The sequence below is a fragment of the Lissotriton vulgaris genome, chromosome 4_1 (assembly GCF_964263255.1).
Source record: "Lissotriton vulgaris chromosome 4_1, aLisVul1.2, whole genome shotgun sequence".
NCBI classification, from domain to species: Eukaryota; Metazoa; Chordata; class Amphibia; order Caudata; family Salamandridae; genus Lissotriton; species Lissotriton vulgaris.
Window position 1 is genome coordinate 240,249,091 of NC_141691.1, and position 26,896 is coordinate 240,275,986.

At 44.7% G+C, this 26,896-nt stretch overlaps 1 protein-coding gene across 1 annotated transcript in view; it reads left to right on the top strand.

Moving 5' to 3' along the window:
- Positions 1-26,896, top strand: part of TBC1D8B (TBC1 domain family member 8B) — a 720,472-nt gene that overhangs the window by 323,065 nt on the left and 370,511 nt on the right. Inside the window, exon 9 of the mRNA XM_086967215.1 lies at positions 8,293-8,578. Within this exon, the coding sequence (XP_086823341.1) occupies positions 8,293-8,578 (286 nt within the window). The remainder of the gene's footprint in view (positions 1-8,292; positions 8,579-26,896) is intronic.

Sequence of the window (26,896 nt, forward strand, 5' to 3'; positions counted from 1 at the left end):
ACATTATTCCGATCCAGGTCCCTTACATGAGACACTAGAAGCACTACTGATGGATAGATGGAGAGGCCTAAGCACTAAATTAGTCCAAATAATTCTAGAACAACGACGCAGATATGACACCTTTGTAAGCTCTGAATATGTCCCCGCCCCACCTCCAGAAAGAAAAATGTACCATATGCAGTGCGGGAGTGGTATAGAAAGTCAGAACCCCTTGCGAGAAGTGCACCCTGTTATGGGTGAGGATAAAATTTTGAAACGCGTGTATGTACACACGCCTCTGACTAAGTTAGAACTGTTAGAAATGAAGAAATTAGTACCGTGCCATGATAAAGACCCTGCAGGTTTTCATAGAGAGCTCAAAGACATGTTACTGATGGGGGACTACACATATGATGATATCATGAAAATGTTGAAAGTATTATTGCCTACGGGTATATTCGAGAAATTAAAGGAAAAGGACTGGGAGGTGGGAGACGCAAAGATTGCCTGGGCAGAAATAGAAGACGAAGAGAAGAAACGGGTTCCAGGGTTAGGCCTTGGGGACAAAACTAAAGCATTACCAGGTTTAATAGTACAGGTCCTGCCCAGATTATTGACAACTAGAAAGGAGGATTGGGATGCAATCTCGTCCTGTAAACAGAAACATGATGAAGATACTAGCGACTTTTATTCAAGATTCGAGAAATGTTTTATTATCAATAGTGGCCTCCAGCCAAGTAGCGAGTCGTACCCACATCTTTTTGTATCAAAGTTAGTCGAGAATTCCCTACCGTTAGTTAAAAATAGAGTGTATAAAGTCGAGAGTACATGGCAAGCAAATACGCCATCCCAGATGTTACAAATGTTACAATATCACCAGAATAGAATTAGGGAAGAACAAGACCAGGAACAGAAGCGCATGAAAGACACGAAAATGAAAATGTTAGTAGCCCAGACGGTTCCATCCGACAGTCACAGAAAAGGTACGACCCAGACAAGTCACACTGCAGCTCCTGTGAAAGGGACATGCAATTATTGCAAGCAGCCAGGTCACTACGTACACGAATGTGCAGTTCTGAAACATAACATAGCGACAGGTAAAACTAAAGAGAGACCGCATCCGCCTAGACAAGACCATAACCAGCATCAGTCTACACAGAATACACAGCCCATGCATGCATCCGCACAGACAGCACAGACCGTAGCAGTACCACAGCCACAGCCCATTGCTGCAACTCAGCAAGTCTCACAACAGATGTACCAGTATGCCCAGTCTGCTTACCCCGAATATTCCCGATATACATGAAACAGCCTAGAGAGGGAAGGTGGCTTGCCTCTTATCGAGATTCCTGTAGATCAAGAAGGTCCTTATGTACACAGTCAAGTATTGGGGAAAGATAGAAAGTTTTTAATTGACACAGGGGCAAGTCGCACTACAATAAGTCATGACGAAGTTCCAGGGGCACCCCTCTCAGGCTCACAAAATGTTTCCCTTGGGTTTTCAGGACAGCCTATTGTAAATGAAGTATCAGAACCAGTTCCCCTGGCTGTGGGTCCGTTATCACGCGTTACAGACCTGTTACTAACAAAATCATGTCCGGAGAATCTGTTAGGAATTAAAACACTGAAGGCTCTAGGAGCTATAATATGTTGCTCCCCGGAGGGGGTTAGACTCTTTCTGCGGGATTTCAAGGGTCATTACGTCCTTCGTGAGTTTGACGTCAGATTGAAAAATGTACCTGATTACTTGTGGGCAAAAGGCCCAACTGATGTAGGATGTATGCACATTACACCATACCGCGTTACCCTCAAGGCAGGTGTTGTATTACCCAGAATCAGACAATACAAGTTACCACCCGATGCTGTAGCGGCTTTACTGAAAATCATTGAAGAGCTCATTGCCCAAGGAGTGGTCGTCGAGACCGACTCCAATATCTGTAACTCACCCATCATTCCGATTCTTAAACGTACTGATCCCAATGCACCGCCAGTATATCGGCTGGTGATTGATCTTCGAGAATTGAATAAATGCATTATCCCACAGTATCCTGTGGTCCCCGATATATCATCTCTCTTGACTGCTATTGATTCAGAAGCAACGTTCTTTACTGTAATTGATCTCAAGAACGCCTTCTTCAGCGTGCCTATTGATCCCGAGAGCCAATATCTCTTCGGATTCTGTTTAAATGGACGCAGTTTCAAATTTTCGCGCGCACCTCAAGGATTTACAGAAAGCCCCAGCATCTATAGTCAAGCACTGAAAAGACAACTAGATTGTATTCAAATGCCAGTTAACACCGCTTTACTACAATACGTCGATGATCTGCTGATCACCGCACGAAGTGAGCCCGAATGTGAAAAAGCATCACTGACAGTTTTACATTTCCTGGCTGACAAGGGACACAAGGTGTCTCCTTCGAAGCTACAATTCTGTGTTCAGCAAGTTGTGTACTTGGGTCACTTGCTGTCCAAAGTGGGGAGACAGCTCACTCCCGATCGCATTCAGTTAATTGTGAACATGCCGCAACCCAAGACACAAAAGGAAGTGCGGGCCTTCATAGGCCTCACCTCGTACTGCAGACAATGGATTCCCCAGTATGCATTTCTAGCTAAACCACTCATCCAGTTAACGACACAGGAGGCAGCGACTTCGACTGTCCTCCCTTGGACTCAGGAACACACACAAGCTTTTGAAGAATTAAAGAAAGTTTTATGCCAAGCACCAGTTTTAGCGACACCATGTTACAGCAAACCGTTTACACTTTTTGTTACAGAACGTGATGGCACAGCGTTGTCTGTCCTCACTCAAGACCAAGCAGGTTCACATAAGCCTTGTGCTTATTTTTCTAGTACATTGGATTCAGTAGCTCAAGCACTCCCTGCGTGCTTAAAGTCAGTAGCAGCAACAGCGTTAGCAATAAGACAAAGTGATTCAATTGTTTTAGGTCATCAGTTAACAGTTCAAGTACCACATTCTGTAGAGGTTTTGTTAAACAGAACCCAGACTCAACACTTAACTATAGCACGACTGACAGGTTATGAATTAACACTATTCCAGCCACACATAGAAATCAGACGTTGCAGCATCCTGAACCCAGCAACACTGTTACCTACAGTTACGACAGATCCAGCTCCGCATGATTGTATAGAAATAATTAATGCAGTAACTAAGCCTAGACGAGACTTAACAGATGTCCCATTGACAAATCCAGACCTGACACTTTATGTGGATGGTTCATGCATGAGAACAAGTACAGGAGAATTAGTGGCCGCGTACGCCGTGACCACTGAAACTGAAATTAAAGAAACACATCGTATTGACACCCTGTCTGCTCAAGCAGCAGAGCTCATCGCTCTGACCCGAGCTTGTATTCTAGCCAAGAACAGAAATGTTAACATATACACAGATTCCCGCTATGCCTTCGGAGTTGTACACGACTTCGGAGTCCTCTGGCAAGAACGAGGTTTTCTGACTTCTCATGGGGCCAAGATACAACATGGCCCCCTCATTCAAGCACTGTTAGAAGCAATACATTTGCCCTCGGGCATATCAGTTATGAAGTGTAAGGCACATACCAAAGTCACAGATTCTGTTTCCCAGGGTAACGACCTGGCAGACCAGACAGCAAAACATACAGCATTGACTCACACCCAGACTACTGATGTGACAAAGACAATAGTACAAACACAGTGTATGACAGTTAGAGATCCCGCCCTAGACGTAATTGACATCCAGACACATGCTACTCCAGAGGAGATAAAGAAATGGACTGAACTAGGAGGGATTCAGACAGACCAAGGTTGGGTGACGAAGGGAAAATCTATATGGTTTCTCCCCGACTCAATGGTTCAAGTCATGATAAATACAGCACATAGTCCTGCCCATCTTGGAGAGAAAGCCATGTTAGACAGTTTACAGAATCTCTGGTACAACAAACACTTACGAGCAGCAGCAAAACAGAAAGTGCGTACTTGCATGATCTGTTGTCAGTTCAATCCAGGTAAAAGCGTCCCTGTTGAGCAAGGTGGATTCCATCCTCCCGATCACCCTTTTGAAGTCCTCCAGATGGATTATATCCAGATGAATAGCTGTAGAGGATTTAAGTATGTTCTTGTAATCGTTTGTGCTCTGTCCCGCTGGACCGAAGCATACCCAGTCCCAGACTACACTGCTCCGACCACTGCCAGACAGTTGGTTCGTGAATTCTTCCCACGGTACGGTTTGCCCCGTGTCGTGTACTCAGATAACGGACAGCCGTTCTCGTCCGAGCTGATGAAACAAGTTTCCCTCTTGCTAGGATATCAGTGGAGGTTCCACTGTGTCCGACATCCCGAAGCAGCTGGCCTTGTAGAAAGGCATAATCAGACACTAAAAATCCGTCTTGCCAAGATCTGTCAGGAAAAAGGGGTCGACTGGATAGTCGCCCTGCCCGTGGCACTATTCTACATGAGGATGGTTGCCCACTCGAGATCAGGGCTATCCCCGTACGAAGTGGTCTTTGGCAGACCGCCGAATATGTGGGGGACGCCCGTTCCGAAAAAGATCACTGATATTGATTGTAACATGTTGACAGATTACCTTGCCTCCTTGATGTCTGCACTCCAATCATGTCGTTCACAGGTTGCCGCAGCCTTCCCTGACAACACCGATGTAAAGGCGCATGAGGTCCGCCCAGGTGACCTGGTAGTCGTCCGGAATTTCGACCGGAAAAGTCCGCTGGAGCCCCGCTGGAAGTCTCCAAAGACCGTTCTGCTTACCACTAGGACCGCCGTGAAAATCGAGGGGAGAAAGGGGTGGGTCCACACGAGTCACATCAAACTATGCAATGAACTAAAAAACGGACTGAAACAGGACTCTGACTCGTCCACCCCCACCAAAGACTGTGTTGAAGCACAAGACGTTACTGTGCCTAAAAGAGAAAAGACTCCTCAAGAACTTTACCGAATGAAGCTTCGATCTAGCAAGTCAGACAGTTTAATTGTTTAAGTCCTCCCTTAGGTGAATCGGTTAAATAGTTTCTGACATGTATCCCCTAGATCGAGTTAGAGAGAGAGAGGAAAAGAGAAGAACATATTGCAAATCACTCCGTAGTCACTGCATAGTGACACTAATTATCATGTTTATTCTGAGTATTCTAATTATTATTGCCAGCATTCTGCTTCCTATGTACTGGCCTATTTTCAGGCGTGAACAATCTGCTTACAATGTCTCTGCTGAACACACTTTTAGTGAACTTCCTGCACATGAACTCTCTTACAGACTTGCGCTGCGCAACAATACATTCATTAGTATGTTACACCATTCCCATCAGACAAATAATGCTACAGACTGTTGGATATGTGGCCGACTCCCTCCCTACCAGAATTACAAGGGAGCTCTGCCTCTCTTTCCGTACCCATTCACTCACAATGGCTCCTGTGGAGCATGGTTTAAAATAATTAATTCTTTAGATCCTGATATTGCTGTTTTCGATGGGGGCTGGGTTTGGGGAAACTTGAACTTAGTCCTGCTCAACGTCTGTTATCCTGATCAAGAAGGACTTCCCACTCGAATAGGAACTGATCTAGAAAATGAAGTATATGGATTAGGTAATTACACAATTAGCCTTATGATCCTCACTGTTGAATCTGAAACTGCTCCAGTTTTGCCCCATATGTTAGTACTACCAGTCACAGGTGAATTATGTGTTAGCAAGAAAGGTTCAGTACACATAGGTCATAGTAAATGCACTACTGTGGTCGAGTTCAGTGACCATGGTAAATCGTCCTTTAAAGCTATCAGTCATTCCTACTTTGTTTGTGGTCATACCGCATACATACGTTTGCCTCCAGATTGGGACGGTACCTGTTACATTGCATTCCTTCTGCCACCTGTTTTCCTAGCTCCTCCTGATTACCATAGAAATACGAATCTAGCACCGAATAGACCCAAAAGAGATATTCCCCTTGTCGACTACACAGAAACGGCATGGGAACAGTACACTGATTTCAATAAAGGATTCTTTTTCTTCCTAGGACCTGTCCAAAACAGTAAATTAATACGCAGATTAACGAGAACACTCGAAGCAGTAGTGAACGAAACTGCCTCCGCTCTAGGTAACTTAACAGAGGAGCAGTCTGCTATACGGACTGTTGTCCTTCAAAATCGTCTTGTGATTGACGTCATCTTGGCAGATAGAGGTGGAGCCTGTAAGGTCATCGGGTCAAGTTGCTGTGTTTTCATTCCACAAAATGCACCATCTGTCTATCAAGCTATCACCCGTTTACATAAAATTGCAAATCAGATACATCAGAATCCAGGCACCTGGACTTGGTCCGGTTGGTTCTGGACTACGTTAACAGCTTGGGGATGGAAGATCTTATCCTTCCTAGGCATTGGTCTTGTTATAGTATTCAGTTGTTGCCTATGCCTGCAGTGTGGGCCAGCGATATGTGGACTGTGTGCCACATCCTGCATTGAGCATTCCAGTTGCCTCTCAAACAGTCAAAGAAAGAAAGACGAACATATAATGTTACAAGAACAAACCGATCGATTTATGAGGATCGATATATCATGAAGGGTCCGTAGGGAACAAGGAGGGAATGAGGTAATATAAATTAGAATGGTCATGTTGTGTTCCCTAGCGAGTACCCCACCGACTCCATGTACGAGTTAAAAGTGCATGTAACTTCCCTCCTGTACCAGCTATGAAGACGCAAATACATTTGCGTCCAACGTTAACTTGTCCTCTTTCAGACCCACCATGAATGGGTTTGATGGTCCGTTCCTAAGTATGCTATGCCAACGTCTTTTTGAAGTGTACTCCTACGTTTTTCAGCCTGGCTGAAAGTAGGCCCTGAATCTCTGCCACCGAGCCTCTTTTCTGGCTTCTGACTGCGAGGGCCTCTGCCCAAGCAGCCCCCGTACCCGTGAACTCTGACTTACTTCTAGCGCGGCCCTCCGTGCTCAGCTCAGCCTGCTGCCTGCCAAGATTGACTATAACCTTCGAGTTATCTGTTTTCCTCCCCGAAGATACATTCCAGCCTGCTAGCTTCAGTAAACATCCTTCCTCAGCTACAGGGCTAAAGGGCCGACCTGTCTTTATGCAAGTAATTCATAGCCTCTGTTGCCATGCTTCCATGGAAGGCCCCATGCCCCCACGCTTCTCATACAGACACTCAGGCGCTTATACACGCACTCACAGCAAGTATAGAATAGCTTCTGCTCTAGAGACCTTTCTGCCCAGATAGCTTAGTTCCCAAAACATCAGATATCAGATATGATAGAAGCACAAGTTGATCTGACATGCCAGACTTCTGTCTCTTTCCGTCAGTGTAAATGTCAAGTCCCCTGCACCCCGTCTATCACACGTCATGCAGCTGCGCGCGCATCCAAGCTTCCGATTTCTGCTGACATTGCAACATTCTGTTAGCACCACCCCTTGGTGCCACCCACTTGCGTCACCTATCAGTGACGTTTCTAGCACACACGCCTAGTTTACGCCTCTTGATGATGTACTAGCACCACGTGTATACTGTTATCTTGTCTTCTCTCAGCTGTTACGCCTCTTACATTGAACATTATGATGTAAATCAAGTATATAAGCTATGTATTGTCAATAAACGTTAGCGCGCTCATCTATCCCTTCTGACACCCTGTGTGGTGGTCAGAACATGATATCCTGATTCCTTTATGAGGAATAAAACCCTTAGAAACTCTTACACCACGGACTCTGTTTTCCTTCATTTCGATTGAGTTATTATTGATTAAGTACTTACCTGCATAGAAATTAAGAGAGTAAATTAATTATTTACATCAGAGATGAGAAGAAGTGCACTCCACCCCAGCCGAGGAGGAGCAAGAGCAGCAACAGTTTCCAGTCCAAACTGTCGACAGACAGAAAAAAAGAACAGGGAGACTGCTCGGTAAGTACCCCCTTAGGGTTAGTGTTGGTGTCCCAGCATTCTTTTGATCCTTTTTCTGTCGGGAGATGGTTATCTCCACATAGTTATGAATGGGACGAGGACATAAGGGACCTGGGGGTAATACAGTATGGTAACGGTCATCAAAGATCTTCAATGTCCTGTAATAAACAAAAATTTTCATCGGAGTTTGTTAAACATTGTCTTTATACAATAAATATTGTCAGGTATAATTTGAATACTGATTTATTGTAGTGGATATTCACCCGAGCCTTGGTAGTTCTGTTACTGGCTTGACCCTATGTAGACTACTATTTTGAAAACTCACTAAATGTGCTTTTGTAAGCCACGGGAAGCAGTTTAAATAGGTTTCCTCTGCAGTGCAGTAAATTTCTCTTTCTTGGGTTCCAGGGGCCTTGGTAGACCAGGCCGTCTTTGAGGAGTTAATCCGAGTTCATCTGCCTCAGTTAACGGACCATATGACGGACATGACTTTCTTCTCCTCTGTGTCCCTCTCCTGGTTCCTGACTCTCTTCATCAGTGTTCTGCCCATCGAATGTGCAGTGAACGTTGTGGACTGCTTCTTCTACGATGGGATAAAGGCCATATTACAGCTTGGGCTGGCTGTGCTGGAGTACAACATGGAGAAACTGTTGCTCTGTCGGGATGATGCAGAGGCTGTAACCATTTTAAACAGGTAAGCATTCCAGAATGTACACTGGTGAGAGGTGTTGTAGATGCAGGGCTACCCACTCTAACAATAAAGTACAAATTAATCACTCTGTTTTAACCATTTTGTTGCCTGAATCTTTGGTTATGAAACTGTATAACTATCCATAAAATATGGATAATAGTAGACCTAAAATTGGAAAGAAAAAAAAATCTGTGCACTACGTTTTGCATATCTCTCAGTGGTAAATAATGCTTTATCCAGATAGATATATAGAAATAAGACAGAATGGTTGAGACAATACATGAAAGCAGACTTCTTTCAAGAACTCCTCTTTAAAACCCCTATGTTTGTTTGTAGATCACCTCCTGTGCACACAGATGTTGCAAGTTGTTTTTCTTCGAAGAAGAGCTTTTGAATTCAGGGTGACAAATGATACCTCCCCTACCACACGCAGTGCCCCAGGACACCGTCAGTAGAGGTGCAAAGCAGCTGTGTGTGTGGGTTATGGTAGAGAAATGTGCATTTAGAACAATAGCATGTAGTGTAATATTTGATGCTGTATCGTTAGAGTGTGCATGTGATCCTACCCCAATTTGCAAACCGATTGATACAGGTAAGTAACGTTTTCAGTTTTCTGAGTTCTGCTGTAGATCAGATGCTGTGCAGAGACTGAAACCCATCTCCTGAAAGTGGTGGCTTGCAAGCGGCAAAGGGAGACATTTAGAACAGAGTTTTTAGGTACAGTTTATCTGACTTGGGCTTCTTGTCGATCATGAATATCCATATAGGAATGTTTAGTAAATGTGTGGAGAGTAGACAATTTGGAAGCTCAACAGATCTTTAATAGTGAGATGTTGCCGAGCAAAGCTGTAGTGTCTCCTTGTTTTCAGGTTGAATGTGCCCTAGGCTCTGGCCGGACTGGGAACTGAAAGCAACCCTGGCAAATTTTGCCAGACCAGTCCCCGTCCGGCACGTAATGAGCGAGTGCAGCGACGTGATCGACTGCTACTAGTGGGGTTTGGGGGGGTCTCCCTCCCCTCCCCCCCCCCCCCCCCCCCCCCCCCAACAAGAACATTTTGGAAAAAGACAGACCAAAATGGTGAATTTTACAGCACATTTTTCGTTACATATTAAATTGTATCAACTTTCAAAGCACAGTAAATAGTAGATGATGACCTTAAAGAGCACAAGTTCTATGTACCCATAAACATTCTTTCAAAGAGCACCAAAAATAGACACAAGTAGTGAATCGGAGAGAACAAAGTAAAAGTGAGACCAGCCCCCACATGGTGTGTATCGAGCAAGCTCAGTGAGCAACCACTACTAGGGGGAGTTTGGGGGGTTGATGAACAGAACATTTTGGAGACAGAAAGGCCAAAAGCAAGCATTGTTTAACACATTTTTCATTTCATATTAGATTGTATTAACTTTTAAAGCTTCTCTCCAATGCAGTTTAAGAAATAGCATAGTCATGTTTCATGAATAGACTGCACAATGTTGAGTGATCCTAACTCTTCAAGAGAGTGTTTGCCAGGGCAGACTCAGAGAAACTCTATAGAAGCTAAAATCGCAACAGAAGGAGAAACTGCTTCATTGAACAGAGTCGGACTGAGGCATGGTGTGAAACACACAACTGAAGAAGAGACCACTCCCTAGGACATGCTCAGAGATAGCCCAGTACAGAGTGAAATGACAACCTAAAGATTACTCCCTGGGTAGGTGTAAAAGAGTGACATTGCAACGTCATAACTTTATAGCATAAAAACAACATTCTGAAATTCTTTTTTGTGTTTTCAATAAATTGTCACTCACGTTGTCACACATTAAGCACTGACATGTGATGTCACACATGAGTACACAGGCCCCTGATGCCAGAAACTGTGCAAATGTCACACTAAGCACCAAGGCACTGACTCAGGCCTGGTCACACCAGGCCAGAAATCACGGAAACGTCACACATAAGCACCCAGGCCAGTGAGTATGGAAATGTCACACATGAGCCTCCAGGGCACTGAGGGTAGAAACTATGGCAATAGCACACATAAGCACCCATGCCAGAAAGCGTGGAACTATCACACATAAGCACCCAGGCCAGAAAGCATGAAAACGTCACTCATAAGCACCCAGGCTGCCAGAAGGCATGGGAATGTCTCACATGGCACTCTAGCCAGAAAGCATGAAAAAGTCATACAAAGACACCCAGGCCAGTGACATTATATATACAGAAAGCACCACAAAATGTACAGGTAGTGTAAAACAAAATAAAGGAAGGACATTGTTTTCAATTAGAAATCTTCTCATTTACTCAATGGTTTGTGGTCACTATAGTTATTCTCCAACCGAGTTTCCTGGTTGTATGACCTACATTTTGAAAGTTCAACTCTTGCATTTATTCCAATTTAGTTGAGTAGCTAATGCCTTAAAGAGGTCCAGAGATCACATCCGCGATTATGAAGACAGTACCAGTGCATCCTACTCCAAACGCTTCGCTTACTATGTAGAGCTTCTGTGTGGTTCCCGAACTGTATCAGCCTGCCCTCCATGATGAGCGGTTCTGCAGCCTCCTACTCAGATCCCCAGTTTGCCTTCAGCATTGTGTCATGTGACTGGAGCAGCCCTCAGGCCTCTAGGGGTCTCGCAGAATGTGGTCAGAAGAGACAAAGCTTTGAGCTTCATCTTGAAGACTATAGGGTTGCCTGAAGACCCTGTAACTCCGGGACGAGCCTGTGGGAATTATTTCACCCCTAAGAGATAGCTTTGCTGTCAGATGCCTGTAACCGTAAAAATCTCTGTCCTGGCTTAGAACTACATAATTCTGAGTCCCCTGAATATTCTCTTGGTGGACATAAATGAATTAAATAAATCATCAAACTATTTCTCTTTCTAATCTTGTGTGGGGTGACATTCTGGTTTGGCTTCTGTGTCTTTAAAATGTGTATAGGTTCAAATGGCGGGCCTCAAATTATGTCTGTGGCCGAGGCCTTCAATTGTTTAACATGATCATGGGGACAGGTTTAAAATTTCCTTCAGCAGGGCTTTAAGTGGGATGAAAAAACTGGGGGAAGAGTGTCTCCCAAAGGGGCGTGACCGATGTCATTGAGGCCGTGGCTTAAAACACCTAAGCTAAAAGCCTGTGCTTAGCAGAGTGTGTCCGCCCGACTGGTCTGTCATTGCATCCAGATATATAATACAGCAAGTAACAATATACCTGCAACAAGTCAACAATATACCTGCAACAAGTCAGCAGTATTGGCTTTGTCAATGGATATTAGTTGCATAAGATAAATAAGCGACAACTATTGCTTCGTAGTATATGAAATTGAAAATGCTTCAGTTCTGAAACGATGAGACTGTAAAAGAACGATAATGAGGCTCTTTGAAGTTGCAGCAAAGGGTGGCACTGCTGCAGAATTGAGATTTTGTTTTTACCATGAGGGTAGAGGCAAAAATGGAAAGCCCTTCTCAGTGCCAGCTTTTTAGAACTACACCGGCAGGACCCGGCCCGCTTAAAGCCCTGTTCCTTAGCAGAACGAGACTGAGTGTGGGAAAGCAAATGCATTCTAACTAACTTTATCGACTATACAAAAGCCCAATCAATTGGCATTGGCTGTTCCTGTTTTTAAATGAGTTTGTTCCACAGCTCGGCAATACCTATGAGTCTGGCAAGGAAGTTTGTGAGAGTCCCAGAGATGTTGGAACCTACCCGGGGGAAGACAGTATTTATTGCACAACCAACGTGCTGCTATTTCACACGCATCTATTTGATAGGAAGATCATAAAGGTGGATGTCTCTGCATCTCTTGTCTGCACGAGACAGGTATACATCATTTACAAGTAGCGACTGAATACACAAAGCGCTTCCGGTTAATTTGGAGAAATAGAAGAACACAAACATAAAAAGAAGAGGATACACTGCGTGGGTATTCTGATTTATGTACTAATAAGTAATATTCTAAAGCATGCATATCCTTTGCTTCATGGCTGATGCTCACGGGGCTCCAGACAGATCGAGCAAGAAGTGTCCCCACCAGTTGAGCTATTCTCACTTCTATTTCGAGATAAGGAAATATACCTGCCTGAATGGGGAGTTTCTACGCGCCCTGTGCTGGCATCACAGTAGCATGGGGGTTGGTGGTTCAAATCTCGAAAGTATGTGCATCAACTAATATGTTACACTTCAGTGCTTAAACTGGTACCGCCGCAGCCAGAACCTGGTGCCTAGGGTAAGCGACTAGAACAGACTGCTTAGTAATGGATGGGGTGGTGAATAACGGTGGCCAGAGATAACATCTAATCAGATGTTTAAAGCAACTTTAATCACGGGGGCAGCATCTTGAGGCCTTTCAGAGTATCCCACGTACAACGCCAAGACGCCAACACCCCGCCTAGCAGATCACAGACTCTATGATGGGAATGTGTGACTGTATCTGCACTTAAAGACCTCTGAAGCTCTGTTTAAATGTGTTGTGTTGTGCGCATTATATACACACAGCGTGTTACCACCCCGCCCCACCCTAAGCCTGGTTAGGCCCTGGGCCCGGGGCCTAATGCCTTTTGCTTTTTAGGTCTCGGTAATATCCGGTCAAAGACCGGATGTCCGAGAATTATTGTCTCTTAGTGTGGCAGCTTAATACCGCCTCCCTCCTCGTCTCTCTCCCATTGGCTGGCTTCCTAAACGGAAGCTAGCCATTGGGGGAGAGATCCATCACTCCGATGTAGCCCCGTCCTTTTCGGATTTGGGGGCGTAAATTTTGCTGTTCTTTAGACAGTGACGTCGCCCGTCACTCAGAACAGCAAAACACACGCCCCCAAATGCGAAAATGACCATGCTTTCTCCGAGGCATTTCTGCTTTGCCTCGGAGAAAGACGGTGGTGGTTTCCAGAGCTGCTCTGAGCTGCTCTGCTCGTCCCCCCTTCCCTCCGCTTTCCTTCGCGGCACCTCATGGGTGGGAACAGCAAGGAGATAAAAAAAAGTGCGTTTTTATTAATGTGCAGGTAATGAGTTTCTTCCCTCGAGAAATCCCTGCAGCATGTTTTATATCCTATGTACGAGCATTAAGTCACGGTGGCTGGTTCGCGGTGTGCCTTCAGTTTTGATAGTGGTTCTTCACACAACAAAAGTGGGCGCGAGACAGGGCCCCCAACCTCGGCGCTTTATCGCTGCTGCCTCTTGTCGCAGTGCCTTATGCAGCCCGTCCGGGACAATAGGCGGAGACCAGACATTTCGCCTTTGAAACAGCGGTGCCCTTTGGGGGCTTACAGGCCTCTCAAGATGGCCTTTCTGCTCGGGAGATAAACCGGCGCGTTATCTGCCCGCGACAATGCTGCGTGAAATGGGAGCGCCCCTAGCGCCGATATCAGGCCGTCCAGTGTGGTCGGCGCAGTGTCAATGTTGTCCTTTGTCATTTCATGACACACTCGAGAGCATTCCTGTGAGGCGCATTGTGCTCCGTGGGTCATTCGAATTGTCTCCCCTCCCGCCCACCTTGGTTTCACCCTGGCTGTAAAGGGGTCCGCGGGGTGGGAGCTGCAGACCCCCACCAGAGGGGCGGCAGCTGGATAAAGAGTCGCTGGAGCCCTTGATGTGAGGTCCGGCAGGGAAGGGGCGCTGCTGTCGGTGGCAGATCTGAGCTGCTCTGCTCGTCCCCCCTTCCCTCCGCTTTCCTTCGCGGCACTTCATGGGTGGGAACAGCAAGGAGATAAAAAAAGTGCGTTTTTATTAATGTGCAGGTAACGAGTTTCTTCCCTCGAGAAATCCCTGCAGCAAGTTTTATATCGTATGTACGTGCATTAAGTCACGGTGTCGGGTTCGCGGTGTGCCTTCAGTTTTGATAGTGGTTCTTCACACAACAAAATGCAGCTCACCGTCCAGGGAACTGTGTGCATAGCTCATTACACAGGCGGGTATGTCAGTGCACAACCTATAACACTAACGCAGCTGACCATCCAGGGAACTGTGTGCACAGCTCGTTACACAGGCTGGTGTGTCATTGCACAGCCTATTACACGAACACAGCTCACCATCCAGGGGCCTACATACACACTTTGTTACACAGCCAGGTGTGTCGGTGCACATATCGTTGCACGTATACAACTCGCCTTTCAGGGGTTTGTGTGCACAGCACGTAACACAGTCAAGTGGGTCAGTGCACAGCCTAGTACACTAATACAGCACACAGTTCTGGTGACTGTGTGCACAGCTTGTTATACAGGCAGGTGTGTCAGTGCACAGCATAGTACACTACTACAGCTCGCCGTCCAGGGCACTGAGAGCACAGCTCGTTACACTGTCAGGTGTATCAGTGCACAACCCGTTACACTGACAACGCTCACCACCCAGGAGATTGTTTATTGCCTGCACAGGTCGTTACACAGGGAAGTATGTCAGTAAGTGCACAGCCAGTTAAACTATTGCAGCTTTCCATCCACGGGACTGTGTCACTGCACAGCTTGTTACACAGGGAAGAGTGTCATTGCACACCGCTACACTAATACACCCCTCCATGCAAGAGCCTGTGTCACTGTGCGGGTCATCATGCATGAGAGTGTGTCACAGCACAACCAGTTAGGCTAATGCACCCTTCTGTCCAGGGAAATATGTAATTTAACAGCTCGTTACAAAGGGAAGTGTGTCAGTGCACAACCAGTTACACTAATACAGGCCTCAATCCAGTGGACTGTGTGCACAGCTGGTTACACAGGAAGGTGTGCAATGCACAACCAGTTAAACTAATATAGGCCGCCAACCTAGGGATTGTAATTGCACAGCTCATTACATAGGGAGATTTGTCAGTGCACAGCCCGTTACACTAATACAGCTCACTATCCAGGGTATTGTGGCACTGCACCCACCGTTTTAGTAACGCAGCCCTCCAATCAGGTTGTTGTGGCAATTAATTCTCCCCACCTTCCTGTCATTGAGGCTGTCAGTTTGCAGCCGTCCCTCTACTACTTCTATCAGTGCACAACCCTCAGCCGAGGGATTGCATTGGTGTCTGTTGCCCTTTATCCAGTGTCAGTTCCCCTTCACCAGTGTCAGTTCCCCTTCACCAATGTCAGTTCCCCTTCACCAGTGTCAGTTCCCCTTCACCAGTGTATGTCGCTTAGTGTCCACCCCTCCCCAATATCTCCCCCAACACCAGTTATCTTTCCCTCATACCAATCTCTATCCCCATACATGTCCTCCCTGTACATCTGTCGTCATTTACACAAGTGTCTTTTTGTGTCTGTTCCCCTTCACCAGTGTCTGCTGCTTAGTGTCTACCCCTCCCCCAATATCTGCCCTAGCACCAGTATCTGTCCCTCATACCAGTACTATCCCAATGCATGTCCCTCCCCATACATCTATCGCCACCTACACTTGTGTCTGGCTCCTGTCGCCAGTGTCTGTTCCACTTCACCAGGGTCTGTCGCTTAGTGTCCACCCCTCCCCCAGTATCTGTCCCTCATACCAGTGTCTATCTCCATACATGTCCCTCCCATACATCCGTCGCCACCTACACTTGTGTAGGTCTCGCACCACCAGTGCCCATCCTCACCACTGAAGTCTGCCCCAACACCATGTCTGCCCTTACACCAGTAAGAGTCTGCCTGTCTCCCTACGCTGGCACCAGTCCCTCAGCAACAGTGTCTGTCCCCAAATGTTGCCGTTTCTGTATCAGCAAGGAGAGAGCGCATATTTGCAGACTGTAGACATGTGAATAGGTCAGCAGCTGTTAAATGTCTGGGAACCACTAGGAATCCATTTCAGAAAGGGCCAATGCGACTAGGAAGGCAACATTTTCCCTCTACATCCCTCCACCAGGCATGCCCTCCACAGACATTTAGGAGCAGTTAGAAGTGTGAGTGAATGGAAAGGAATGTGGGATCTGCCTCTTACGGACACCAACTGCTGGAGTCGGTATCAAGGGGTCACCTCTTCCCCGCTTTCCAAGAAGCAGACTCAGTTACAGGTGAGACTCTATGTGTGGGTGACTCTTGGTGTGGGTGACTCTTGGTGTGGGTGACTCTTGGTGTGGGTGACTCTTGGTGTGGGTGACTCTTGGTGTGGGTGACTCTTGGTGTGGGTGACTCTTGGTGTGGGTGACTCTTGGTGTGGGTGACTCTTGGTGTGGGTGACTCTTGGTGTGGGTGACTCTTGGTGTGGGTGACTCTTGGTGTGGGTGACTCTTGGTGTGGGTGACTCTTGGTGTGGGTGACTCTTGGTGTGGGTGACTCTTGGTGTGGGTGACTCTGTGTGTGGGTGGGTGACTCTGTGTGTGGGTGGGTGACTCTGTGTGTGAGTGGGTGGCTCTGTGTGTGAGTGGGTGGCTCTGTGTGTGAGTGGGTGGCTCTGTGTGTGTGTGTGGGTGGCTCTGTGTGTGTGTGGGTGGCTCTGTGTGTGTGGGTGGGTGGCTCTGTGTGTGTGGGTGGGTGGCTCTGTGTGGGTGGGTGGCTCTGTGTGTGTGTGTGGGTGGCTCTGTGTGTGGGTGGCTCTGTGTGTGTGTGTGGGTGGCTCTGTGTGTGTGTGTGGGTGGCTCTGTGTGTGTGGGTGGCTCTGTGTGTGTGTGTGGGTGGCTCTGTGTGTGTGTGTGGGTGGCTCTGTGTGTGTGTGTGGGTGGCTCTGTGTGTGTGTGTGTGGGTGGCTCTGTGTGTGTGTGTGGGTGGCTCTGTGTGTGTGTGTGGGTGGCTCTGTGTGTGTGTGTGGGTGGCTCTGTGTGTGTGTGTGGGTGGCTCTGTGTGTGTGTGTGGGTGGCTCTGTGTATGTGAGTGGCTCTGTGTGTGTGGGTGACTGTGTGTGGGTGACTGTGTGTGGGTGACTGTGTGTGGGTGACTGTGTGTGGGTGACTGTGTGTGGGTGACTCTGTGTGTGGGTGACTCTGTGTGTGGGTGACTCTGTGTGTGGGTGACTCTGTGTGTGGGTGACTCTGTGTGTGGGTGACTCTGTGTGTGTGTGTGTGTGTGTGTGTGTGTGTGTGTGTGTGTGTGTGTGTGTAGCTCTGTGTGTGTGTGGCTCTGTGTGGATAGCTTTTTTTGTAGGTGGCTCTATGTGTGTGTGGCTCTGTGTGAGGGTGGCTCTGTGTAGGTGGCCCTGTGTGTGTGGGTGGCTCTATGTGAATGACTGTGTGGGTGGCTTAGTGTGTGTGGCTCTGTGTGGGTGTAAATGCAATAGGTCATGCGTTTGCAAGCGATTAAGCTATTGGCATTGTAAATGACAATGCCATTTATTTAACGATTAAGCTATTGGCAATGTAAATGACAATGCCATTTATTTAGGATTTAAAAAAAATAAAAAAATAAAATTGTCATGAGCAATGCCAATAGCTCTACCTTTAATAATGCCGAGACCATTGCATTGTAAATGCTTGTTTTAATTGCGGCCCGCTTGCGAGTCTCGCAACGCCCCCAGAGCCTGGCCATGACTTCAATGCAAAGTAAAACGACTGCTGGAGACTCGTGCAGGGGATGGCCGGTCACTCACCTGCGGAAATAATTAAAGTATGGGGTGCCTCCCCTCCAGGCCAGACTCTCTTTCAGTCGTCTTTGCCTCGCAGGGGTCACACACTTTTTATTGCGCGATCCGCAATGCGTTTGTGCTGACTCATTCCAGACCCCACCCTAGGGGCGAAGGACTGTACCGTGGAGCGCAGACTGAGTGTAGACGTCACTGCGTGCGGATCATCACAGTGCAGCCACCCGGCCCAGGTCAGAGGTCACTGGTGGATTTTGAATAAATAAAATAAAAATAAAATCTGGTGACATCACGGACACGGTCCCGGACGGTGCGTGCAGCACCACCACCAGTTGCATTTTTTGCAGATCGTGCATGTTGTTTGCTCGGTCACGGTCACGCCTCAGGGTCTAAATCGGCCCCAGCAACAAAAATGGCCCCCTGTCACCAAACCGGCCACCACCCCGTCCAGCCTACCGGGGGATTGCCCGCTGCCCGGAATTGCCAGTCCGGCCCAGCCTAGGCGCAAGGTTTAGTGTGCATTTGTCGTGGGAATCTACAGCACTACAAGCAGCAAACCAATCAGTACAGGTAAATTACCTATTTCTTTTATGTGAAAAACAACTAGACAACTAGATTGTCTATAGAATCACAAGTATTGATAGTATGGTATTATGATTAGTCGAATCACCTTGGCTCAGCTCTTCCTCTAGATCTTCATTGATTTGGTTTTATTAGAAATAACACTGTGTAAACATACCCCAATTTCAAACACTTCTACACAATTCAGAAGAAACAAACAAAAAGCGCAATTTAATCATTACACACTCCCTCAAAGTTTTACTATGTTTTATATTATATGATGGTTCAATCTAAATTAGAATTCACTTCCAAAAGGATTGTTACCTGACAGGAAGAAAAGAAAACCGCTTAGCATGGTTCTCTAACATTACTGTGTTCACCTTATGAGGCTGTTTTAACAGTCAGTGTGCCAGTTTAATATTAGGCCAATATATCAAGTCATATATTTATTGTACATGTACAGTCCTTGTTGCAGAAGGAAGGTGCAACTGATTTTCACTGACTGTAACTAAATATGTAGCTACCGTACAAAGTCCGCTTCAAAGATCATTCAATGCATATTTCCTATACTCTCTTAGCAGTCTCACTAAAGCAGTTGATATAAGTCATAAATTGTTATGAACTCCATAGTATAAACTTTGATTCTGATGCTTTATTTTAGACAACTGATGTGGACCATGTAGAATAGAACATTAAATGAGAAATATTTAGTGTTTTCCCACAATGTTATGTGGTCCCTTAACCAATAAACCTTTAAGTTGTAAAGACTTTTTAATTTATACTGAGCATTCCTTACCTACTGTTACTAATTTAATCCTTATGTTGTTTCTCTACCTCAGACGGTATTGTTGTCTGTCTTGTTGCATCAGTAATTGAGTGTTCTATCCCTCCCGCGCAATTTACTATGGGCCAAGCCATCTGATCTGAATGGGGTATCCCAAATCAATTGCTTAACATGATTAAATTGCTTTATACTAACACATGAGTCTAGGTTAAAGTCGGAGATGGTACCATATTTTCCGGCGTAGAAGATGACTGGGCGTATAAGATGACCCCCCTACTTTTCTTGTTAAAATATAGGGTTTGGGCTATACTCGCCGTATAAGACTACCCCTCTTCCAACGCACACCAAATAAAAATAAAAAAACATTAGATTTTATTTTAATATGGTAATTTTAATTCAAATGCTTATGACATGCAGGTACTTAGTAGGAAAACTGTCACTTATAAACATAAGGCTGTTTGTCATCAAACATGTAAACATGTAAACATAAAACAGTGCAAGTGGATTAAACTTTTCCTAATTCACTCTAAATCTGAAAGGAAGGATAAGACAATAAACCCATGGGAGCTGCCATGCTATTTGTTTTCTAAGCTGTCAACCAAAATGGAACTGATGATGATAGGAGGAAGATAAACAATGGAGAGAGAGCAAGTGTCGGGCAAATCCCTGGCGAGTCAGCAACGCCCATCATAACTCCAAGCTATTTTTACTGGTTTTGCTGGTGTGACAGTTTCCCTTTAAAAGCCTTCAAAATCCTCCTGTTCATCATCTGATATCATAAGTAAATCAATGAGATCTTGTGATACATTTGTAAAGCAGTCATCGTATGGATCTAATTCCGTATCAGATGGTGTGGTCTCGGCTTCAGTTTCCTCTTTATCTTGCCACAAGTAGTTGTCCTCCATACCATCTAATGAATTTGATATGCCACACTCCTTGAAAGACTTGATTACTGTTTCTGCATCAATATCATTACAGCCTTTTATGACAAACTTGCACAAAACATCCAACTGTGGGGCACACATGTTTCCTCCTTTTGTGAATGACTTTTCGCCGCTAACCATCCACTAATTCCACTGTTCTCGAATGCGATCTTTAAATGGCTTGTTTAAGCACACATCCAGTGGCTGTACCAACAATGTCAAACCTGCAGGAAAAACCGCTGCATCTGTGTTTATTCTTGCCAGCCTTTGCTTGTTGCTGGGAGTTAAATGAGCCCTGAACATATCCCACACCAGTAGAATACGTTTTTGAATAAGCCCACCTGGTCGCCTGCTCCATACATTATCAAGCCATAGCTTTACCCCTTCTTTATCAATGACGATTGGTGGTACAAAATCAGACAAGAGAGAATGGAAGATTAATGGGTTGAAACTGTTATTGATGCTGTGGAATTTTAGAAGTATTTGGAAATCACATTTGACGATAAATTGTCTTTTACTCAGCATTTTATTAACCTCAAAGCAGAAGCTACAGCCTTGTCCTTTGCTTTTAAAAAGGTTGAGAGATACTTTGGCATGTCCAAACCATGAGCATTTACTTAAGTTTATGAAAGTAAAGCAGATTCCTTCTTTGGCCTACGGTTCAATGATTTTTCAAAGGAAATCCTTGAGAACCTACAAATAGAAGTTTTAAAATCTATTTTTAGGGTTCCAAGGTATATGGGGCATGCCAATGTCATATTGGAATTTGGCCTAAAAAGACAAACTCTGTTAAGGCAATCTGCCTTTTTAAAATAGTCATAATCTTTTTTCTGCTCAGACCAGGGTACCCTTGCAAACCAATGTTGGCTGGAGATAATGAGGTATGAGCATGCTAGGAGCTGGTGAGCTTATCTAACGGAGAGTTTAAATAATTTTAAGTCTCCGTCTTCTGAAGACGAAGTCAGGAGCAAATCGGTGTACAAACAGACAAAGAAATCTATCAGCTACCTTTCCATTGATTCTATTAGATAAGGATGAGCTCGCAAAAAAGAGCCACTCTTGGTCAGTTATTATTTCATTTACAAAATTAGAACCTCAATCATATCTCATGACCCATTTAAAATCCTTTTTAAGGGACAGATTTATGTTGTTACGGTTTGGGAGATATCCCACAAAGGATGGAATTCCTACATGGCAACGAAATTGGTCCTTAAACAGCTGTAGGTTATGTGGCTTTTATAAAGAATCTTTTATGCATATTGTAACTATTTGTCCTCAGCTATTAGAAGAGAGGAAAGGTCTGTTGAAATCTATCTTTAACGAATTACGGGTGAGAACATGTCTACAAGCTATTATAACCTGTCTCACTGAGAATACGCCCCGCCTGATCCCACAATTTGTAAAGTTTGTCCACATCGCAGAAAAAAACTTCTCTTGGAGTGTGACACCCAACATCAGTCACATGCCTTGATTATTAATGATTGTTTTGCTGGATAATTTTGTTAATCTCATTATTTGTTAAATGAAAATTTGCAATCCCAAAAAATTGTTCCTAAAGTTCTGTGTATAGCCCCCAATTTGAAGTTCTAAAAGATTTTAATTGTTTACAGTAACTGGAAAAAAACAAGCCCAAGGTTTAAAAAAATAATAATTAATTGCTCGTAGTAGTAGTAATTGGTAAACGAATACTAAATCAAATATCTATATAGTGTGGACCAGCTCTGACGAGGAGAAATTATTCATTTTAATTAATAGTTCAGAATGTTTTTTAGCTGTTAAACTATGCACAATTACACTTTAATTGTTGTTGCTAAATGTAAGACTCTGCACAAGTGCTTTTAACCATTGTTGCTAACCTTAAGATATTGCACAGGGGCACTATATTTAGTACATCTTAATTTTGAAATCCCAAAGTATGTATTCCAACTTTGGAGGTAGAGCTGTAGTTGCCTCAAGAAGGTTTTTATCTTCCATCTGGAGAAATGTTTTTTGTGATAGGTGCGAAATATGAAACAATTTTGAAATGTACCTCGATATTACTCGTATCCGATTGTAATATATGTGCTTTTGTTTTTTTGTTCATAGTTGCTATATCAGACAGATTGATTTGGTTTAATTAAGTGCACTCTTATTATTGCTGTTAGATTCAAGACATTGCAAAAGTGCACTTTACCTATTGCACCTCAACTATGGTATATTGTAATGTGAATTTTAAAAATTGAGTAGTGTGGTTAATTTGAAGGGATATCTCCTGTCAATGGTGTGAAATATGGTATTGACTACCAATGTACCTTGATGTTTCTCAACACAATGTAGTATATGTGCTCTGTCGGCTAAAGATGTGATACTAGTTAATCTAGTTGGTATACTAATGCTCATAACTCAATGTGTTTTTATTCTTGTTTGTAGTGATTTTTATTAATCAACAAATAAAGTATTTCTTTATAAAAAAAAAAAGAGTATTCAAGGCCTTTCTTTCAGTTGCTTGGTTGGCAGACTTTAGATCTCATTCGTTTTTTCTTAAAATCTATGTTGCACCGTTCTGAAAGGTCCTAGGTCTTTTCGTATATTTTCAGTGTCATTTGTCCCGTTTAGCAAAAGTTCTCTAATTCAGAGTCTCGCGTTTCCTATTTATTTTGGCTTTGTCCGATTGCTGCTCATAGAACCATATTTTAGGCACAAACCAGAGCACTGGCTTAAGTTCCTGTTTTTCCGCTTGTCTTTAGTTCCTGTTTTTCCGCTTGTCTTTCAGTTCTCTACGTTTCACTGACAGAATTCCTCAGCATTTGAACAACATTAAATGTCCCTTTAGAAAATATCTTGTTTTGAATTTTTTTGCAGATAATGCAAGAAAATTATGCCATTTTTATTGCTGATACAATCCCAAGGGATTTCCTGCCACCTTCCTTACAATCTCATTATCTTAAGTAAAGAGGTGTGTTTTCAGTGCTCTATACAAAGCAGGGTAGCTGATCGATAGTCTAGGATGACCCATCTTTGGTTTTCAGATTGACCCTAAGGAAATGGAGCAGGTTTTGGGGTAGTATTCACATGTGAAAGCTGATATGGTAAAACGAGGCCATTTGGATATCTAGGTGCCAGGTTCCTCTTACATTTAAACACCCAGCAGCCCATTTTAAAGCCTATTATACCACACAGGGAAATAATTTGCATTGAAGTAGTCTGCTGAGTATGATCTTTTTTGCCAACACCAGTAAAAAATGTAACGCTGCATTTTGTGCCGGTAAGTCCAAAGATTTACAGTGGTCACATCTTTAATTTATTGCTGCTCCCATAACTCTGTACTTATGAATGGGAGAAATAGTAGCATGATCGGTCTTAATTTAGCCAGTTAGTGGTGCACAACTGATTTCTTTGCTTATCTGAATATGGTGCATGATCATCATACCAGAGTAGAAAACTCCACTAAGCAGTATGTAGCTCTCCAGGCCAAAAGCAGTGAATTCTGAATGAGCGGCTTCCCCACCGCTTTCCGTTTAGTGTATTTGGCCTCACGTTACAGTCTCCTGCTATGGCTTTGCTACACTTTTCATTTATGGGGGCCACCCGCTTGCCTCTAATGTAGGGGCCACATCAAAAGCCCACTGCTGTACAGCCCTATCCACTCCCGCTGCAGCACAGCTGATGTGTGCTGCGTGGATCTGGTCCATCGTCCGCCGTGCTCCCACCTCATGGGGAGTAGGCCTACTGTGCCTTTCTCCTGCCCAGTGGCAGGACCAGTGAGGTCATCGGTGCCTTTCCTCTTCTATGTGTCCTGGAGGACAGGGTCTCAGACACATCTTGGACTCGTGCCAATCTTCCTCCTTATTTGGGTGCTGTCACTCAGTTTTATCTAGCCTGACCGTGGGAAGATGGGAATCCCTGGGGAGAATCTGGATTCAGGTGGGGAAGCCCATTCACACCACTCCCTCAGGAAAAGCAAATAACTGACAATGCGCTGACCACCGGGGGCTTGGACCTGCCCGGGGGAATTGGTATTGAGATCAAGCGAAGTACCATGCACTCATTTTGCTCCTTTGCTGTGTTAAAATGGGTAAATCTTTACAATGGCATATCTCTGGCCCATTGGGCAGATTCTTTACATATATTTGGCTAGCTTTGCTCCTGGTGACCAATCCTCACCACCAGGAGAATTTTCAGCAGACATCCTGGCCTCTAAAAGGGCGCATTTTGCAGAGGACTTGATTTTCCTGCTCCTTTTCCTATGCTGAGCCCTGCTGGTCAGGGCATTTTGAGCAGCCCCTCTGTAACCAATGAGCAAAATACCTATCTTGCTGCTCTCTCCCAGCTCCAGAGACTCCGGGCCTCTTGCAGGGCACCTGAGAGAGGAGTTTGGGGGTGATCACTGGAGTCAAGGCCCTTTCCCTAAGCTCTTCCTCAGGGGCCATAAAAGGGCCGGGCCACTAGCCCTAGAGAGAGTTGTCCTAGTTCTAGGAGGTCAGTTGGTGGCAAAGTACTTAGTCCATCTTTACGGGGCAGATTTCACATATATGTATAAAGCAGTGAAAACACCACAGCTTTTCCAGTGAGAACTACAGACTTACACTATGCCTCCCCTCTCATATTGTAAGGCCTACGCAAGGTTTTATCCAATCCTTGCAGAGTCCTTTTTGTGACAGGCTACCTGTGCTCAGATAGCTGGCTCAGCATGGTGGTATACTCGCAAATGCATCCCTCACACATGTGCACACGTGTTCAAATGTGATCAGCCCAGTGCCCCTAACCCTCATGGTGTAGCAATGACCTTATCTTATAAAGGGGACACTGGTGGTAAACAGACTTGGTCTAATTACTGTGAATTTACAGTGAGTAAGACTCTGGTAATGAGACTAACAGTCAAAGTAAACAAAATGGGTAGTCAATAGTGAAAAATCCTGGTGGACTAAATGGGCAGACCTAATTTGCTACAGTTATTTCCATTGCGCTTGTATATTCATGCCTGTTTTCTCAATGCTTCTTTTTAAACAACAAGGGGACCCAAGTAAAGTCAGCCAGGGACCTTTGGAGTCAGTTATTTTGCATTACAATGGTCCCTAGGAAGGTAGGGATAGAGAGTAACAAATGAATACAGACCCAATCAGCGCTGTATTTGTTAAACTTATCCAGCCGGACAGAGGTTCAATATTTAATTTATCAGCAAGTTTTTAAGATATGAAAAAACACAGATACTGAAAGTGGGACACAAGCCTGCATCCTACTACAGAAACATAGAAACATACAATTGGGAGAACATTTAAGCGAGGCTCAGGCAACGCTCACGGTTTGTTTTGGGAAATAGTATTAATTAGGAAAACAAGCTCAACACAGAAGCACTTTAAAGAAATATCAAAACGCATTGTTAAGAATCAGTGGGCATAATTGAACCACATGGTGCAGTGGGAAAGGAACACGGCTCAGTGACTTGGTGAGAAATAAAAATCTTGGAGACTGCGTAACTTCATACATTTTACATTGCTCAAAACAGTTCTGTCGCGTCAGTAAGGCATAGTGACATTCTGTTAGCAGTATGCGACAGTATGGCGGGAATCTAGCGTGCTTACTAGGGGGAAGTCCTGGGAGCCAGCCACAGGAGTAAGGGTGCGACAGAACGGGATGCAAAAACGTCATGGGGCACGGATGATCTCCTGTGGAAGGGGGGAGGGCCCAGAGTTAGCGGCGGTGAAAGAACATGGTTTTGTAATACAGAGGTGGGGTACAGTGCTTACCGGCCGTTACAAAATTGCGGCACTGCCAGGTCGTAGAGGCCCCTAGAGAGGATTCCCGCCGACTCTATTCACGGGCCATACTTGACTACGGCACCCTGTTCTTGCTTCTTTACTCTTGTCGCAACGCACGGTTGTTACCCTAGAGGGCCTATCAACTAGACAGTTTTCCTTTTTTACTGCGTCGTTTTTTATTAAAATTCTCTCCCTACCACGTAGTCCCTGCGCCGCAATCCTTATACAGAGTAATACGCCAGCTTACCGCCATATTGTCTCATACTGCTCACTGATTGTCTCTATCCACGAGACTTTCCTTTTCACTGCGTCTTTTTTATTAAAAAACTCTACCTACCTCAGTCACTGCACCGTAATCTTTATGTAGAGTAATACGCTAGCTTACCGCCATACTGTCGCATACTGCTAATTGAATGTCACTATGCCTTACTGGCGCGACACAACTGTTTTGAGCAACGTAAAATGTATGAAGTTATGCCATCTCCAAGACTTTTAATTCTCACCAAGTCACTGCGCCGTATTCCTTTCCCACCGCACCATGTGGTTCAATTATGCCCACTGATTCTTAACAATGCGTTTTGATATTTCTTTAAAGTGCTATTGTGTACAGACTAGCTTGTGTTCTCGAGGTTGCGTACCTATGATATACACTCCCCTAATTCTCTCTTTGTCTTCTTCCCTCTTTCTCCCAACCAATGTAAATTTATACAGTAATTAATATAGTTATCCTAGGCACTTATACACAGGCAAGCTTATATAATGTCCTGAAGATGATCCATGCATTGCTCACTTGGATCGAAATGCCGTCGACACTATAAAACGCCTCATGCACTAAATGTGATGTTATTATTAACTGTGTAGAGACGTTTCTTGCAATTTGTTTTC